Below are 19,727 nucleotides of genomic sequence, written 5' to 3' on the forward strand. Positions count from 1 at the left end.
TCTGTGTCTGAGGCCGGGCTCCTTCCCACACCTGTCTCATCTCTCGCTCTGGTCTGTGTCTAGGAGACCAGGCTCTTTCTTTGCACACCTTTCTCCTCTCTCAGGTCTGTGTCTAGGAGGCCAGGCTCCTTCTTCCCACACCTGTCTCCTTCTCTCTCAGGTCTGGGTCTCGGAGGCCGGGCTCCTTCTTCCCACACCTGTCTCCTTCTCTCTCAGGTCTGGGTCTCGGAGGCCGGCCTCCTTCTTCCCACACCTGTCTCCTTCTCATGTCTGTGTCTAGGAGGCCGGGCTCCTTCTTCCCACACCTGTCTCCTTCTCATGTCTGTGTCTAGGAGGCCGGGCTCCTTCTTCCCACACCTGTCTCCTTCTCATGTCTGTGTCTAGGAAGGCGGGCTCCTTCTTCCCAAACCTGTCTCCTTTCTCTCTCAGGTCTGTGTCTACGAGGCTGCGCTCTTCTTCCCACACCTGTCTCCTTCTCTCTCAGGTCTGTATCTACGAGGCTGCGCTCTTCTTCCCACACCGGTCTCTTCTCTCAGGTCTGTGTCTGAGGCCGGGCTCCTTCCCACACCTGTCTCATCTCTCGCTCAGGTCTGTGTCTAGGAGACCAGGCTCTTTCTTCCCACACCTGTCTCCCTTCTCATGTCTGTGTCTAGGAAGGCGGGCTCCTTCTTCCCAAACCTGTCTCCTTTCTCTCTCAGGTCTGTGTCTACGAGGCTGCGCTCTTCTTCCCACACCTGTCTCCTTCTCTCTCAGGTCTGTGTCTACGAGGCTGCGCTCTTCTTCCCACACCGGTCTCCTTCTCTCTCAGGCCTGTTTCAAGGAGGCCTGGATCCTTCTTCCAGTACCCATCTTCTTCTCCCGCTCATGTCCGTGTCTGAGGCTTGGCTTCTTCTTCACACAGCTGGTTCCTTCTTCCACTCAGGTCTGTGTCTGAGGCCAGGCTCATGTATCCCACACCGGTCTCCCTCTCTCACTTAGGTCTGTTTCACGGTCTCTCAAATCTGTTTCTTCCCTCTCTCAGGCCTGCCTTGTCCATCTCAGGTTTGTCTAATTATTTCTCAAGTCTGTCTCGATTCCACAGACAGACGATTCATTATCTAAGGATTGATTTATACCTTCATTGTACCTTGGGATCCCTTGTTGTTACATAGCCAAGAATGACTTCAAACATGGTGCTCCGACATCTCTAATCCCTTTGAGATGACGATTATTTTATTTTATTTCCTTTCATTCTATTTTATAAAATTCCTGCTTAGAGCAGAGGTTAGATGTTTCCATCGTGGTTTAGATATTTTAGTTCGCTGGGTTCCCATTTAGCCTGTTGATTCAGGAAATGTTTCAGAAAAGGGGTGCACTGGGCCAGGGACAGACTAATTTGCATATAGCCAGGTTCTGGGCTGGGATGGGGCAGTGAGCTAAATAACGGTGATGGATCAAGCCCTGATCTTTGGACTGGGTAAGAGTGGTCTGCTTAATTCAGACACTCTGTTCATCACCACCCCCTTTTCTGAATCGATTCAGGAAATGTGGCAGATTTCTTGTAGTGAAGTGTCAGTGGTTGCCAATGTCCTAGACCTCATCATACCACAAAACCATTAAAATGACGGAATGTAGACAAGTTGAACTAGCAACTTGTGCGAGTCCCCTACTAATTGTGAAGACAAGTTAAGTTTTCCTCCCATTATTCCAATTGTGTGTGTTTGTTTATACTTGCCATCATGCAGAGTATACCGCCTAGTATATGTGACACTCATATGAGGACCTCTTTCTATTTTTTTTATCTTTCCTGAGAATGCTCGCTAGCTCATTCTCCTTAGCCAAGAATTATTTATTGCTTACTAAATTCACAATCATGAGTGCACAACCCAAATGCCCATGTGAACATGGGTCTAAAGTGTATAGCTTAGGACAAGTGTTCACATGGAACTCATTCTCTAAAAGGAAATATCGTAATTTAGGAAATCCTGGATAGACTTAATCTCACAAAAAACATTAGTATTTTTACAGAAAATAAATAAATTCTGTTCTGATTCAATCTTAAAAGAAAAACCAACTAGTATTTGGAATAAATTTGATTCAGTCTAATCTAACTTTATTTTTTTCATCGATATCAAAGTTAAATCCTGAATCACAAAAAATAAAAAATATAACAGTCAAGTGAATAGTGACGAGAGCTTCTACAAGAACCTCAAGTCGCAAGAACCAAAAACATAAAGGAAGAAGAGGCAATATAGGTGAGCATAAATGGTGTATGGGTTACTTTCATGTAACACGGTCAAATTACATTACAACGTTATCTCGAAGTGGTCTCTGATCAGGAGTCTGCCACCTTTATCCTGACTGTTACCCAATTACTGAATAAGGTGCATTAAAATACCCTCCAGTGCACTATTCACCCTTCAGACGCTCCCCCATCCACTCTTGAGTTACAGGGTCTAGTACGAGTCACTGGCCACTATACCTAAGCTCTATTTAGAGCAGTGGATTTACACAAAACAATACTATTCAGAGTTATGTACTTAACAAGTGTACATCAAAATTGAGCCTCCTTGCTATTCACTTACACCAGTCTGAGGTCATCCCCTGGTGTTGGAGCCGGACCTGCTGGTTCGGCCGATTCTATTGGTTCCTTTATTCCTCCTTTACATCACCACTCCCCAGGTTCTTCCTTGTTCTGATGAGACTCTGACATCCGCAAAGACAGACCACATTATTTTTGTATAAATAAACACTGGGACTCTACCCGCTAAATTTGATAAAGTTGTAATGTAATTTTGCTGTCTTACATGAAAGTAACAAATATATCATTTATACTCACCTATATTCTCACATCTTTTACGGTTTCGGTTCTTGTCACTTAGGGTTCTTGTAGAACCTCTCTACACTTTTCACTTGACTGTTATATTTTATATTTTTTGATTCTGGATTTAACTTTGATATTGATGAAAAAATACATTTTGATTCATTTGAATCTAATTTATTCAGAATATTGGTTGGTTTTTCCGTTAGGATTGAATCAGAACTCTAATTCTTTTCTGTGAAAATACTAATATTTTTTGTGAGATTAAGTCTATCCAGGATTTCCTGTATTATCATATTGCCTTTTAGAGAATGAGTTACATGTGAACACCTATTGGTTACTAAAGCACACTGTAGTTCTATACGATAATGAATACACCACAGTTACATTCTTTGATATGCAAACCCCTTGACTTAATCATGGCATCAACAAATTTATCGTGGTTGTATAATTTGACTTGATAATGTACAAGGAATGCTTAGAACACGGGATATGTTATTTGTTAATTTGAGATGTTTGTGTTTTTCACTCTTCAGAGAAATAAGACAGTTGCATGTTAGATGTGGGCAAATGGCTAGATTTTCCTTAAAATCCATCTATGACATGCAATGAATCAGAAGCTGTATGGACATGTAATATTTTATGAGACAAGTTGTTGCTTTGTATATCATTACACCTTGACAATGTTTGCTTTGTATTGACCTTTTAGTTTGTATTGACGACAGCTGAAATGTTTTTGTTTTTTTAATTCATCCTTGATGAAGGGCCCTATGTGGCCAAAAATGCATTGCGATTGATCAAATAGATTTAACATATTGTGATCCAATTATAAGCAATAAAGTACATACTAAATTAATTAGAGACTCGCCACGTTCATTGAAAGGATAAAACAGTTTTGTTCAAGAGTTTGATGACTTCAGGAGAAGCTTGAATGATAACCATTATGTGATATATATTTTTAGTTTAACCACAGAGGAGTCCCTTTCAGGGGAGACACAGTAGGGCAGCAAGGGGACACTGCTCTTAAAAAGGAATAGTTTAGTTTCCATATGTTCTTTTCCACCTACGATCAGGAGCTGATACCGGTCTGCACATGTAAGCTTAAAAAAGAATTGGATTACTTATTGTGAACAATGACTGTACTTTTTTTTTAATTTTTCCGTACCGCCCAGGCCAGTCTAATTTGGCTTCAGAAGTGTCTTTTTCTCGCTCTCAGATTTGACTCATACTTTCTCATGTCTCATCTCTTCAAGGTCTGTCTCATTCTCTCACATATTTCTCATTCGCTCTAGGTTTGTTTCTTCTCTCCTTAGCTTTACCTCCTTCATTCCCTTATATTTACCTCCTCCCTCATGTTTGGCTGATTCTCTCTCTCTATCCAGCCTTTCATTCTACCTGAGGTTTGTTGTCTCATTCTTTCTGCGGTCTATATTCCTTTCGTTCAGGTCAGTTTAATTCTTCCTCTAATCTGTTGCCTTCAATGGCGTACCACAAATGGTGGGGGCCCTTGCAAAGTGTGAAGAGGGGCAGAGGAGTCTCTCATATGTGACAGATATTCATTGGTTGTGGGCTGAATGGGGTCCCCTGAGCTGCAGAGGCCTATGTTAGGCCCCTGAGCCCCTTCTGTCTTCGACTCTCTTCGTCCCCTTGGGTCTGTCTGATTCTCCCATTAGAAGTCTTCTTGTTCTCTCTCATACCCTCTCCTTTTGTAGATATCTCTCATTCACACTCCAATCTATGTCCTTAGTTCCAGGTCTGTCTGATTCTCCCTCTGATCCGTCTCTTCTCTCTTAGGTCTGCCTCATTCTCCCCTAGTCCTGATTACTCTCTCTCCCAGATCTGTCTCATTTTCTCCGAGATATGTCTTCTCTTTCGGGTCTGTCTCATTCTCTCTCATATCTGTGTCCTTTCTCAACGCTATCTCGTCCTGCCTCAGATCAGACTCTTCTCTTCGAGGTCTGTCTCGTGAAGTCCCTGGTGTAACTCACTCACAGCTGTCTCACTTACTCTTAATGTTTGTTTCTTCCCCCCTTAGCGCGTCATCATTTTCTCTCCATGTTTGGCTCATTCTGCTTCTCATTCCGATCTGTCTCATGCTTCCTGGTGTTCCTTTTCCTTTCTCTCTAATTCTTCAGCGGGTCGTTCCCTTCTCTTTTTCATGACTCTCTTATTGTCCCTCGGTTCGGACTCGGGTCTCAGTCACATTCACTCGCTCTCTGTCCTGACCCTGAGTCCCTAACCCCCTCCCCCTCCCCCCCCTCTTTGTCCCCGTTTCCGGGAATTCGGCGCGTGCTTCCTGTTTGTGTGCTGTGTCAGTCTGCCCCTCTCCCCTCCCCTCGCCCCCTTGTGAACACTCGGCTCTGGAGCAATCTCAAGCCCAAAGGCAGCTATCAGCAACTTTTGTTCAAGCGTCACGTGACAGCCGGGGAAGGTATAAAATCACAGCAGAGGACTCGAGTAGAGAGAAGACAGAGGCTGAGCAGAGACAGAGGCTGCAGGGGGAGCTGTGAGGGAGATAGAAGCATCCTACAGCGAGCAGCTGTCTGCAGTGACCTGGAAGCGCTGTCGTGTCTGTAGCGCGACCAGCAGTGACCAGAACAGTCTGCGGCCAGAGAAGAGAACCGACCAGAGCTCACGTGAATTGTTGATCGCGACCGCCCAGAGAGTTTGCCCAGCGGTCACTGCAGAGAAAGAGACGACAGTCGACATGACCGCCTCCCAGAGCCCCCGCTCTCACAGGTGAGTGACAATGAGCGAAAGCCGAGACGGCCCTCACTCCAAATCCGCCCTCATTTACCCTTCCTTCTCTTTCTAACGCTTTCTTTTTTTATCATCACGATTCTTTATTAGAAAAAATTCAAAAGTACGTAAACATTGAATAACTTTCACAAATCAGCCCCAAAAAAGAAAAAAAATGTTCACGAATAAGATGTGCCATAAAATAGAAGAGGGAGAAAAAAAGACATCAAAGAGCAAAAACAAAATTTAGTATCATAATCACGGATTCGAACATTGATAAAGTGAATATAACTCTTTCTTTTGAACTATATATTTCTGAAGTGCTGGTGTCTGTAAAAATCTAAGGTATGTGTTTATGATTATGTTTTCCATCTCCCTGGACCTCGCACACCCTCCTAACAAAGGGGGAGCTTCCACACATTTCGAGTACTGATGATAGGCAGGACTACTCGAATTATGCAGCATAGGAGAACCAAATTATGCGGCACGGTTGGCTAAATTATGCAGCAAAGAAAGGCAATTTATTCTGCATATTTTGTGATATCATTACTATATTATTTTGTCATTTTTACACAACACTGGCTGGGAAAAGATTTCAGCTTATTAGTACCCATTTGGTACCCAAACGCAGGAACAACCAATGTAAAGATGACCAGTCAATTTCCAAAAGGCCTTCCGATGCGCAGGAACATGTCTCACCATATTGTTATGACCATTTGATCCGTTTGAGCTAGAAGCATTTTTTTGTTGTTAAAATCTTCAGATTATGCAGCAGGTGATGGCTTATGTGGCAAATGCGACGAACCCATAACTATGGGGGGGAAAAAGGCTGCAGCCGCAGAAGTGCATCATTCCAAGGGCCTTGTTAATAGGTGCTGTGGGAAAGCAGACGGGTTTGTCCTAATGTTGTCAAAAGCGTTTGTGTTGAGAGCAAAGGCGTTTTGTGTGTTTGCCAGGTTCCGAGTCTTCTGGGTTGATGAAAGGGCGTTGGATATGAAAGATAAAGTAAGTACCCCGTGCCATACATTATTCGGATATTGGATGATCCCTAGGTATTCTGTGACCTTGTAGAAGGAGGAAACCAAAGGCAGAGTTCCCTTATAAGGACATATAACTCGGAGGTGCCTTACAATATCCTTAGCATGTGGCATAACATATTTTATTCTTCATAATACGTGGCAACACCATTAACGCTCTCACTGAAAGCTTACATCCTTGGCGCCTTGCTCCTTCATGTGGAAGAGTTACTAAGCTCGCAAACATGAAGAATAAAAGCGGAATCTGTGGTGCAAAATTAAGCACACCAAAAAGCGGTTAGCAATTTGTTGCAAATTCATAATAGAAATAGATTTTAAACAAAAGACTTTCGCTCAGAATGAGGCTTAACAACCAGAGTTGTTCTTTCTTGTAGTGAGCTATGGTGTTGTAAACAATTTAACACTTTGCCATGAATATCTCATTTCTGCTGATCACCGTTCATTTTAAAGAAAGAGAATATAAAAAAGATAGGCCAGTTCTCCTTTTTGTTGTTTAAAAGGCAGCTGTAATGATGGTCCCTGACCTGCCTTTCACACGGGCTGCTGGCAGCAGGCATTAACATGTCCCAAATAAACTGTAAGATGGGGTTTCCTTGTCATATGCTTGTTTGAAGTGCTTGCTCTAGTCAGATCCAGTGCAAGGAATATCCGAGTTTCAGGTAAAATTATATTGTGCCATTGGGGCACTCAACTTTCCCTCGAAACGATGTCAATTGCTGGCCTCTAGCGCCCTGTTGTGGTCATCGGTGGTGGCGCCACAAGCAAACTGACAAAAGTCGTGTTAATGTAGCATCAGACTGGGCTGAGTGACAATTTATTTTAGAGGTTTTATATAGCGCTGGCTGGACCCGGAGGTATCAGAGCGCTTTACAATTTTAGAGACAAGAAAGGTCAATAAAACAGGGGACATACATAGCATCAATGTAAATAAACAACATAAAAGTCTCCGTCTGACAGATTTCAAAAAGATAAATATGGGAAATAAGCACAACAAAATGTGTAAGATGTGATAAATCAAACATATCAAAAGGCACAAATTGAAAAAAAGCGGAAAATTGCAGGGTCAGGATAGGAAGGTTAGTGGTCCGTTAGGTTGGTAAGGAAGAGAAGCGGGAGGGGTAGAAATGGGAGGGGGTTGAAGGGGATGCGGGCTGAGGGTGGACAAGGGAAGGGGGGAGCAAGGAGGAGTGAAGGCGGTAAACAGGGAGGGGGAAGTGACGAGGAGAAAGGGCGAGTAAGGCTAAAAACAAGGGAAGGTGAATGCATCTAGGGTCGGACAGATGTAGCCAGTGGAAGAGAACAGATATGGATTAGGGTCCCCAGTATTTATTAAGGAGATGTAGTTTGAGTTCTTTTTTGAAGCAAGAGTAGGAAGGGTTGCAGCGAAGGTCAGTTGGAAGGGCATTCCAAATGCAAGGAGCGTTGCCAGAAAAGGATCTGGACTGGGTGGTTTTCTTTTTTTGAAGGGGGGGGATAAGAAGGAGGGTGTTAGTACTTCTCAAGGAGCGGGAGCAACCGGCTTTAGTGAGTTTGCTAGCGAGGTAGGTCGGTGTATTCTGATGGAGAATTTTGTGTGTAATGCAGGCCGTTTTGTAAATGGATCTACCTTCAATGGGGAGCCATTTAAGGGTTTTAAGGGCAGGGGATATGTGGTCGAATCGCTTGCAGTCTGAGGTAAGCCTAGCTGCAAGGTTAAGCACAGATTTAAGAGGTGCTAGGTGGATCTTGGGAATTCCGGTGAGAATGGCATTGCCATAGTCGATGCGAGAAAGAACAAGGGATTGGACTGCTAGTTTGAAATCATCGATCGGGATGGAGGGCTTGATTTTCTTAAGGTGGCGGAGAGTGAAGAGGGCTCCTTTGGCAGAATTATTGATGTGAACCTTGAGGGTTAGGAGGTTGTCCAGGGAGATCCCTAGTGATTTGACTGAGGAGGACAAAGTTAAGGAGCAGTTGAGGGCGTTAAGGTCAGAGATCCACTTCTGAATGGGGAGCTGGTTATTTTTAGGGGAAAAAAGAATGATTTCAGTTTTTTAGGGTTGAGTTTGAGGTGGTTACTGTGGAACCAGGATTGGATCTTGATGAGAGTGTTGTTGAGTTGAAGGATGTCGGCATGAGTTTTAATCTTATAATAGAGTTGGGTGTCGTCAGCATAGAGATGGTAGTTGATCCCGGCTTGTTTAAGAATGAGTGTGAGGGGTTCCATGAAAAGGTTAAAGAGAGTGGGAGAGACAATGTGGGACAATGTTTTTAGGTTCTTTAATAAAGTTGTTGCTTGAGGGGACGGGTCTAGAGGTCCTTTCTAAACAGTAAGAGTGATAGTACATGTATGAATGAAGATGAGGGTTCATTGACTTAGGGGTACAGGCTGAGACTGCCTGCCATCGAGTTTTTTGTGTGCAATTTCTGATCTCCAGTGTGGCAAGGGGGTCTCTTGTCTTGTATAATCTGCTGCGAAAGGCGAACCTCTGCCAAACATGCCAAAAGGCTGCTCTAGTGCAAGGATTTATTAGAAGGCCAAGAGAAAATTACATTTTGTCATTTGGGTGCTGCCTTAGTAACAAGGCTTTGTATGGCATTTCTTGAATCTGGCACTTTCTTCAGGCCGTTTGTGGTATAATTCTGTAGCAGCTGCCTGCAATAATCGTACAGTAGAGACGCCCTTACCTGGTAAGTGCCCTGAACTCGCAGTAGGGCACACATAGCTTTTGCCCTAAGTACATCCTTCCTGGTCGGTCGTAGACTGCTGTGTATGCATGTTGGCGGTAGTGTCGTATCTCATGCAGCGTTAAGATATAGATGCACTAGAGGTCACTGCAATCAGGGCTTTAAGTGGGAAAAAAAACTGGTGGTGCTCTAAAAGGGGTGTGGCCTATCCGAGTAGGGGTGTGGTCTAAATCAAGATAACTAGCATTGTGTGCTTAAGAAAATCATGGAGTCGCATCCAGCAAAGGATAATAAAAAAGGGTAAAAAGTATATTTATTAAGTATAAGCCCCTGTCACTCACAAACCAGACAGTCAATACACAACCAGGCAGAGGCACACAGAAAGGTTGAACAGGTAAATATAGCCACTTTCTAAAAGTGCTATTTCCAAACTTAAGAATTTAAAAACCGTCTTCACTAAAGAATGTGTTGTTAAATTCAGATACCAGATTCCATATGTCTATCTTGACTTTATGGGAAGATATGCAGGCAAACAAGTTACACAGCATTCCCCATGTTATCCTATGGGCAAGATAGCCTTTCAATAGTGAAAAACGAAATTGGCAGTATTTCACTATTAAGACATGTTACCCACACTAGTAACACACCAAACAAAAAACGGGACGTCTGGTCACCCTACCTTTGACCTTTGAGGCCCGATAATAGAGCCACCTAGACCCCCCCCCCAAAAAAAAACTGGGGGGGCTCTGACCCCCACAGTCCCCCCCCCCCCCCCCCACTTAAAGCCCTGACTGCAGTGGTACTTGAACCATCACGTTGAATGTGCATGCGCGGGGGCGGGGTAGTATCACAAGGAGCCTCGAGGTGTACATCCACTAGGGACATTGTACTACTACATGCTACGTCACAGTGTACACGCTCCAGATGGGAGTATCATTTCAGACCGAGCCCCACAATTCACGCACCAAAGGAAAGGACAGTGTAGTATCACAAGCTGCCTCCCAGGAAACCGCATTAAAGGACAGTGAAATATCACACGCACGTTTAAAAAATGTATGTAAATTGTCCAAAGGACAGTGTAGTGTCACGTGTTGTCTCACAACATACGTGCTCCAGTGGCAGGGAAATATCACCATCACACTGCCTCACAGTGCCCACGCACCGGAGGAGTGTGACCTCAGTGTGTATGCACCAGAGGCCAGTCTAATCCCACAAACAAGCTGGCAGTATAGTTTCACCAGGGGGCAGTAGTGTCATATCCCACGCAGACTTGCAGTGTATGTACATGCACCAGAAGCAGTATAGCATCACACGCTACCTCAGTGTATACATGCACCGGGGACTTTGTAATAGAACACACAGCCTCACGTGGCTTGTGCATTTGGGGAAACTGCGACACCACATTCAGGTTCACAATGCATATGCACCAGGGAGCGGTTTAACCCCTCCCATGCTGGTGACGGAACCGATCCATCACCAGCCTCGGTCACGCTGTGCTGGTGACGGAGCGGTTCCATCACAGCCCGCTCGGCGCGCCTGCTCGGCGCTGATTTCGTGCCTGCGCGGTACGTTCTATTAAGTGGGCGGGGCCGTGATAGAACCGCTCCGTCACAAGCACAGCGCGCCCGAGGCTCGTGACGGAGCGGTTCCGTCACGAGCATGGGAGCGCCGCGCGGCCCCCCTCCCCCCTAGCGCTGCGGCGGAATTGCCGCCGCAGCAAAGACGTTAAAACAACGCAACTGGTGCTCACGTAAAGCGCTCTGATACCTCCGGGTCGAGTTTGCGCTATATAAAACTCCGCAAAAAGAAAGAATACACATCACATGCACCCTCATATGTGAACCCTTCTCTCTCCTCAGTGCCCTACCTGACCTGTCCGAAGCCCTGAAAGAGGCGACGAAAGAAGTGCACCAGCAAGCAGAGGACACCGAGTTCATGAGAAACTTCCAGAAAGGACAGGTCTCGCTCGATGAATTTAAGGTACGTTACACGAGGAAGTGAGTGTCAAACCAGATCTAAGCTGAAGGCACTAAATGGGACTATGGTGCCGTTTGTGGATATACACCCAGCTCTCCTATTTCAAGTGTCATGAGGAGTTCACCCAAGTCATGCTTTAGCTTCGTATCTGGTACTCGTAGTGCTGTTTATCCTGTCATAACTTCAGTACTATATACTTTCTGTATATTTATAAAAAAAGTAAGGGCAATAGTTTTGACTATGTTTTTTTTTTCTCTGAATGTATTGTCTAAAGCTATCTGTATAAACCCAAAGAGATCTAAAAATGTACTGCCAAATATTCTGCAAAGAGAATGCATGCTATACTGAAAGGCAGTGATGACACAGAGAAGTCTCTGCTTCCCACTATTAACCACTCACCAAAACCTTTAGATTGCCATTCGGAGGTCTTTACTACCCACGGCGCTATTTCTATCAACATTTTATGCTATTGAATGTAAAGAAAATGTTGTAGGAGCTAGTTGCTGGAGGTGCACATAACAGCATAGTTCTATTATTTTTAAATTATGTGAAATGTTTGGAAAGTTACGAAAAGTTATCAATGGGTTTAGCGAAATATACTGCAAGTGAAAACTGAACGGGAGGGCGTTCCTCACCTTCAAAGTCCCACTAGACAACAGAAAGGGGACTGTTTAAAAGAGGAAATGTTTCCAGCAAGTCATTTTCTGCAAAATTGGGATTTTGCAAAGTTTTCAAAAAAATTTATGAAATGAAATACCACAAACTACATAAGTGTAATTGAAGTTTTGAATGGCCCCAAGTTACACTTTGCGAAGTCAGTGGAGGCCGGACTGGTTTCGTAGTTAATATGCATTAAGTGTATTTGTAGAACTACCTGTATCCTAAAACAAACATGTTGGATATGTTGTTCATAGCGTTAACAATGATGGTGGGGTGCTTAGTTGAAATTGATGGCATTGTTGGTAATAATTACACTAATGTGTTTGCAAAAGGTCAACAAAAATGAATTGAAATTCAACAATCACAACCCCAATTCAATTGCTTAACATTTGAGTACTACATGGTAATTAACTATAATTAATAGTAAACAATTAAAAAATAATATTCTAAATAAGCGAATCCATTACAAAACCAGAAAAATATGTGCCTTTAGCAGGGATATTTTGGCAATAATAATCTCAATTACGTTCTAAACAAAATGACGTTTCAATGACTGTTTCCCAATGAAAGAGTCATTTTGGGCCCCATACAAGTCTGCCTGATTGTGTATACTTCCATATGCAGGTCTTTGGCAATGAAATACCAGGGTGACATCATTCTGATATTTGCACTCTCTGTTTTGTAGGCACTACTAGTCATTATTCTCTGCACACAGCGCAGAACATTAAAAGAATGGCAAAGCGAGAGGTTTGATTTCAAGCAAGAAATATGTATTGTATTATTTATATATAGCCTTATACTCATAACGTGCTCCGGTCTGTATGAAGGTTCTAGGCGCATTTTGGAGGGCCTGTTTGAAAGGGGGGTGTTTGTGGTGAGTCACCTTTGTGAGTTATTATGTGTGTGGTGCATAGGTTTGGAGAAGTCCTCTAAATAGAAGGGGCAGGAGGAAGTGTTCTAGAGAGGTAGAAATGGCACATTTATCCAAGTAGGCAGGCACTAGCCACCATTAGGGAAATATGAATCCTACAGTATGAGCAGGAACACTTAAAATATGTCATCTGCTACCTCTGCATTTTCCATATAGTTTTGTATTTCCCTCTCTTGCCGCATAATCTACTATCTTCTACACAATTTGCAGATTTCAACACAAACTAATTTTGTTTCTAGCTAAAAAATAAAAAAATACTTTAAAAAAAAGCGGCACACGTACTGCAACATAGTGGCAGATCCTTTGCAAATGTTAGCTGGTCACCTTTCAGTTGGTGAATGCTATAGTTCAGTGTTTGACTGATAGTAATGAGGTGAAACATTTGACCAAACAAAAAATAGAGTGCAATACGCTTATCATAATTTAGCAAGCATATTTCAGAGCTAAGTTTCAGGGAGTTTCCACCCTCCTGTTTTGCCCAGAGAGACATTGGGAGTTAGTTAGATACGTGGATATGTTGCACAATCACTATCCAGTCAGACAGGACTCCATTACTCAGTTAAAGCTTAGGCCAAGATCTTGAAGGTGATTTTGTATGTCCTTATAAATAAGGAATTAATATTGTCTCACATACCACTTGTTGGCTTGCTGCTTTTTTGTGCTCTCAGAGAACGCACATTGGGAGTACTATGGTGAACTATTACAGGGCAGAATGTCCTACCTTTGTCTCATTACTCATTGGACAGCGGCTGCCGTTTTGGTATTAGCCAAATGTTGAGATGAGTACTAAACACATGGAGTGCTGTTGCCATTTTGATATGAGTGAGATTTGCATATTTACCTCACAGTTGTGAAAGTGAAAAAAATGATACACATAATAAGCAGTTGGCCAAGAATATCCATGCAGGCCGCATCTTGAGCAAAAAGAACAAAGTGGCGCCAGCATCAAAGCACAACCTATCCACTTCACCATACCCTCCACTAATATAACAAGCTCTGCTTGACACACAGTGTGCATAAGAATGTGCATTTACAACACATCTTAATGGAGTGACTAGTTTAACTCCCCAACAGAATCACTGTGTTGCGAATGCACATGTTTCCGCAGGCACACAAGGGAACAAGCCAAGAATCAAAAGTTTCCCCATCCAATTTGACTCTGTGTTTATGCGCAAACTCCAAAGGCTCCAGGGCGCTTCTGTGGATATCCGTTATTTAAAATAAAGACAAATATTGGGAGCTGATTTGCCTCTCTGTACGGCCAATTTCTGATGCACACTTAGATGTGACTAGGTTAAATGCAGTCATTCGCTATGCCTGAACACCACAAAAACTCAAAAACAGATGGCCAGACTTCAAGGATTGCCATTTTACATGTAAAAAAAACCTGCGGCTTTTGTTCTTGATCTCATAAGACTTCCGTTGGCTATCTTGGGGTCAGGCTATGCCAATAAGCATAGGTTAACACAATATGGCAGACATCTGAAGATCAGGCTCACACTCCATCCAGTGCTGATAAAAGTATTAAAAAAAAGTCTTCTGGGGGGAAATACATTTTTATATACAGTGCGTATATGAGATAAGAATTGATTGTGTGATGGTGGAGAGTAGAATATTCTCTCATGTACTGCAGTGGAGCCACATGCTAGGAGAGAAATGCTATACTAGGGCTCAAGTCCTAAAAAAGGAAGTGAGGGGACTCACCAAGTTAGGCAGAATGGGTGGGACATCACCATATGACATCACAGGAAGTTATATCACCATGTGTGCCATCAAAGAAGTGACATCACAGTGCAAGAGACTGCATGTGGCATTACAACCCATGACCTCACAGAAAGTGACTTCAGATCTTAATACCTCACCTATGTTTAGCAGGTCTATCATGAGTACATTTGAGTGCATTACAATATTTAACAAATTAGATTTTGCAAAATATTGATGCAACCCGACGCAAAATCTGGGCCTCAACTTGTACCTTTTTTTTAAAACCCTGCCACAAGGAAACTGGCAACAAGGAGAAACCTGGAAGTAAATCTGTTCTCTTTAATTGGTTGCAATGTCTATATTTTAAAATATCTTATGGGGTTAAGGCACCTTTTGTTGTTTGCAGGTCATAAATTGTAATCCTTCTAATATAGCACAGTGAGGTATGAAAGACATGTGGCTCCTACACATTGGAACCCTCGCAGTCTTATGCAACACATCCTTTATATTGATGTACACATGATAATATTGCCACCTGGGAAAATAGCTTTGTCACAATTCACAAAAGCATTTGTTGTATTGCAATATATCAACATTTCAAACATTACTAGCTATTTGTCGTCCAAACAAACCCTTTTAGCACTCCCTACAGCTTTTTGACATTCTGGTAGTGTCATTTAATGTTCTCAATTGTACTTGTGATGTAGTTGTGCATAGTCTGCTGCTTCTCTTTGTATCTGATTGCTTGACCTTCATCTCGTGAGCTCACTTTCTGCTGTTGCCCATACATAGGAAATGCTGCTCTTTTTTGTGTCTTGTAGTTTATCAATTATCTTTCATCTCCACTGCAGCTCGTGATGTCGTCCTTGTATTTTGTCTACGATGCTTTGGAGGAGGAGATTGAGCGTAACAAGACTCACCCGGGTTATGCTCCTGTCTACTTCCCTGTCGAATTGCACCGCAAAGCTGCGCTGGAGCGTGACCTGGAATACTTCTATGGACCACAGTGGAGGCAAGAGATCCCCTGCCCCAAGGCCACCCGGAAGTATGTGGACAGACTCCATCAAGTAGGCCAGCACGAGCCCGATCTTCTGGTAGCCCATGCCTACACCCGCTACTTAGGGGATTTATCCGGTGGGCAGGTGCTCAAAAAGATTGCTCAGAAAGCCCTGCAGCTGCCTACATCTGGCGAGGGATTGGCCTTCTTCACATTTGATGGGGTTTCGAGTGCCACAAAGTTCAAGCAAATGTATCGTGCTCGTATGGATGCCATTGAAATGGACGACAGCACCAAGGGAAAGGTGCTAGAGGAAGCCAAGACGGCGTTCCTGCTTAACGTGGGGGTGAGTGATGAGTATTGGGAATACTGTGGTAGGGGTGGGAACATGGGCCGCCATCACTGACTAGCGTGGCTGATCGATTACTGCAGCTTCATTGGTCCAGCACTCACTGACACCAAGCTGAGCTCTCCCAACGTTGTTGCCTCCTTGGCCAGATTGACTCCCATTAAGCTGGGTCTCCCAACACTCATGCCATTCAATCACATGTATCCCTACTCACTGACACAGCCGAGTACTACAGCCTTGGGCTGCAACACTCAAAGATACCACGCTCCGTTGTACCATATTACTGCTTCATGGATCCACGTACTCACTGACACCAAGCTGAGTTATCCCAGTACTACAGCCACACAGGCCCAACACTTGCTGACAAAGTCTATAGCTCTCCCAGTACTACAGCTTCACGGATCCCAACTCTCTGATACAAAGCTGAGCTCCTCCAGTACCGCAATCTCACAAGTCCTACCCATGCTGACACCGGTTAGTTCTCTTATTACTACCCTCTCAGGAGCTCACACTCACCAACACCTAGCTGAGCGGTCCTGGTCCTTTAAATTCAAGGGGTCCTAACCCACTGACACCGAGCAGAGTTTCCCCAAGTCTAAGAGCCTGAGAGCTCCACACTTACCGACACAAACCTGAGCTCGCTCCGCACCGCAGCATCCTAGGCCTCATACTCGCCACCACCAAGCGAGGCCTCCATTACTACAGCTTAGAGGGCCCTCCACCCACCGATATCAATACAAACGGTCTCAAAGACCCACCCTCACTGACACCGAGCTGATCTCCCCAATCACTGCAACCTCCCAGGCCCCACTAATCTGTCACCAAGTTGAGCTGTACAAGTACTACAGCCCTAGGGGCCATGTCTCGCTGACACCTGTCTGAGCTCCCTCAGTGCTGCAGTCCAAGGGGCTTGTGCTCAGGCTCACAATCACTAACAGCTAGCGATCTCTCGCTGTACCAGAGCCTCATGGACCATTACCTAGACACCAAGTTGAGCTCAGCCGTGTAATAGAGTCTTATGATCCCTTCTCACTGACATCAACCGTGGCTCTACAGCGTCAGGGTCCCCACTCTCACTGACACCTGTCTGAGCTCTCTCAGTACTACACTCTCAGGCGGTCACGCGAACTATCACCTACCTGATCTCTTGTGGTGCTGCTCTGAGCCCTCCTCACTGACGGCACACTTCAGTTTGATGACCTCACATTAATTGGCAACATTTAGATCTTTGTAGACTTTCCCTGCCCCTAATCATGCTATCCTCTTCTGATCATGCATTGACATGTTACTAAGGGATAAGTTTGGTGTAGTGGAACCTCCACCGTCTCTGGCCCCCAGTTTCACCCCCTTGTTTCACTACTCACTTCCAGGTCTTTGAAGAGCTCCAGGAGATGGTTTCTAATTCAGCAAAGAAAAATGGCCGTCCCATCCAGGAAGAGCCCGAACTGCACAAGAGAATTCCCTCTGGCATCTCTAACGGTAAGGCCCTTGCAGCAGACCCCAAGAACAACGGGTAGACATACACAAACATAGCTGCTTACACATGTAGCTGAATGTCTCAATTTGCGCCTTCCATGTAGCTGGAGGGAGGACGCCCATCAACCACAATAGAGCTCCATGGACATATACAGACTACGTGAACACGCTGGCTGGCAACTGAGCACACACTAAAAAACCTGCCCAGAGGCAGTAATGTTTTAAAGGTTGGGTTGGTAGACAGAAAAGCAGCTGCTTAGTAGGTATTTTTGAACATGACCTACTAGTGGTGTTGAAAGACAAATACAAGCAGAGTTAGCTTTTCAGATATGCAAGTATGTGCATGATTTGGAGCACATGCTCAGGAGTGCCATATCCGTGCCAGATTATCATACTAAACATGGACTATGTAAATTTGTACCATTTAATACATTCATTGTTTATAAATATGTCTTATCTGCTATCCTAAAAATCTACCATGGTTTGGCCTTCCTGAGCCCCTGCCCTCCTGATGTAGAGAGGAGAACATTGTTCTCTCAGCTGGCGCACAGTTCAGAAAGACGGGCTGGCCCTTTCGACTGGCCCTGTTCCCTGATATTATAGAGCATTTGTTTGCCAGGTGTTTTATGGGGGTTCTGTTGCATCACTAACACTTTCCGGCAAAAACCCAAACATCATGCATGATTTAAAACATAGAAAAAAAGTCCCATTTCATAATGAAACAACCTGCAATAAAAATTGTCTGTGGGAAGACCATGCTTATGACTATCATTCAAGTGAATTACAGAATTTCGAGAGGGCGGAGCGTTAGTGCTCAGTAAGTGACTAATTCGTACACTGGATTATTTGTGTAGTACTTTTACTCCCCCCCCCCCTAAGACTGTCTGAAATCGAAGAGAAGGAGCCAGAAATATAGATAATAGTGACCTGAAAAGATGGAGGGCTAGATAGAGGGAATTTTGGCAGAAGCCTTGAGGAGAGAACAATCTAGCCTAAAACTCTAGCAATTCGCTTGATGGAACCATAGGAAATTGAGAGGTTGCTCTTCGGAGTCGCTTTTGCACCTTTCAGAGGAATGGGAAGAGATCTTTCAAAGAATTGACTGCCTGTTAGCCTCCTCTGTGACAGTCTTGGATTCAAAACTGATCTGGGAGATCAAACCAATTAAGCAAGCAAAACTCCTGATCGTAACAGTCACCCCGCCCATAATCACCACCTAGATCCAAATAATTGATTGTGAAATCCTGTACTGTGAATTACCCTGGCAAGAAAATGTATTTTAAGAGCAGCGAAGTAACCAGTCAGTTGGCATTGTCAACCTATTGCCTTGCCCAAAATACCAGTCAACATATATTTTAATTCACCTAGATCCACTGCCTTCCACAAGTGTAAACCGTCGTAATTAATCCTGTAAAAACCAATACTTAATAAACCAATAAAAATGTAAAATGTGATTCTTAGATCACCCAAAAATCTATTAACTAATCACCTTTTTGCCTTTGATTGCTTTAGGGTCTAGACCAGCAGCATACAGGAATGAGAAGATTGGGATGTCGTCTCATGAGTCCACCTCTGACACTTCTCCGCTGCACTGGGGTGTCTTGGCTGCCATTTTGCTTGTGGTAGCAGCTGTCTGCATGTATGCCATCTGAGCCTGCTGATCCACCTGCCTGCCTGACCTGGATGTGCAGGGCCAGTTTGGGCAGATCTTTCTTAGGCTAGAGGATATGAAAGGGAGAGACACTCATGCTCAGATTGAGCGCCAAGACCACGTGACTGTTACAAAGCCAGGGCCCTGGAGGGATCAGCAGCCCTGGGATTTGAACAATAGATCCCCCAATGCACATGGACTGAACATTTTGATCATTCCAGCAGGATTCTCCACGTTATTGTACATACATAAATATGTATATATTGCTATTTAATATCCAATGTTTGATTTTTTTGTCTTTCTAACCAAATTGCGTATTTGTAACCTGTATACGGTCTCTGACCTGGGTGATTTTTTTTACTGTTTCATAAAAATTACAAATAAAAGATGACAATTTTTTTTAATAAACCCAATCCCTGTACTGCTTTTGGTCTGTCTGTGAATTGTACTGGTTCACTCACATTTACAAATATCCGAACTTTGTTGCCCAATAAACTTCCTTTATTTTTATTCCTGTATTCGAACATTTGAGGTTTCTAAATATTTGTAAAACGATTGCTTCTTTGTACTTGTCAGCATACTCTTTATCCTGCAGACACCTTGATAAATCACCCAAGAGCTCTCTGGATGATAGTGGGGGGTTGGCTTAGAGTATACCCACATGTCCATTTGTGGTCGTTAACTGTAAGGTACCATTAATTGTGTACCTTCAGGCAACATCGTTTGCACCCTCACCAGA

The 19,727-nt window shown here is 43.8% G+C and overlaps 1 protein-coding gene across 1 annotated transcript; it reads left to right on the forward strand.

Moving 5' to 3' along the window:
* The first annotated feature begins 5,273 nt into the window (after positions 1-5,273).
* Positions 5,274-19,498, forward strand: LOC144752638 (heme oxygenase 1-like). The gene is made up of 5 exons (XM_078640521.1): positions 5,274-5,539; positions 11,103-11,223; positions 15,367-15,858; positions 17,232-17,340; positions 18,850-19,498. The coding sequence occupies exons 1-5, from the start codon at positions 5,508-5,510 to the stop codon at positions 18,987-18,989; spliced, it is 894 nt and encodes a 297-aa protein (XP_078496647.1). The 5' UTR covers positions 5,274-5,507; the 3' UTR covers positions 18,990-19,498.
* Positions 19,499-19,727: the final 229 nt, after the last annotated feature.

This window comes from Lissotriton helveticus, chromosome 1_1, assembly GCF_964261635.1.
Source record: "Lissotriton helveticus chromosome 1_1, aLisHel1.1, whole genome shotgun sequence".
In the NCBI taxonomy this organism is placed as follows: Eukaryota; Metazoa; Chordata; class Amphibia; order Caudata; family Salamandridae; genus Lissotriton; species Lissotriton helveticus.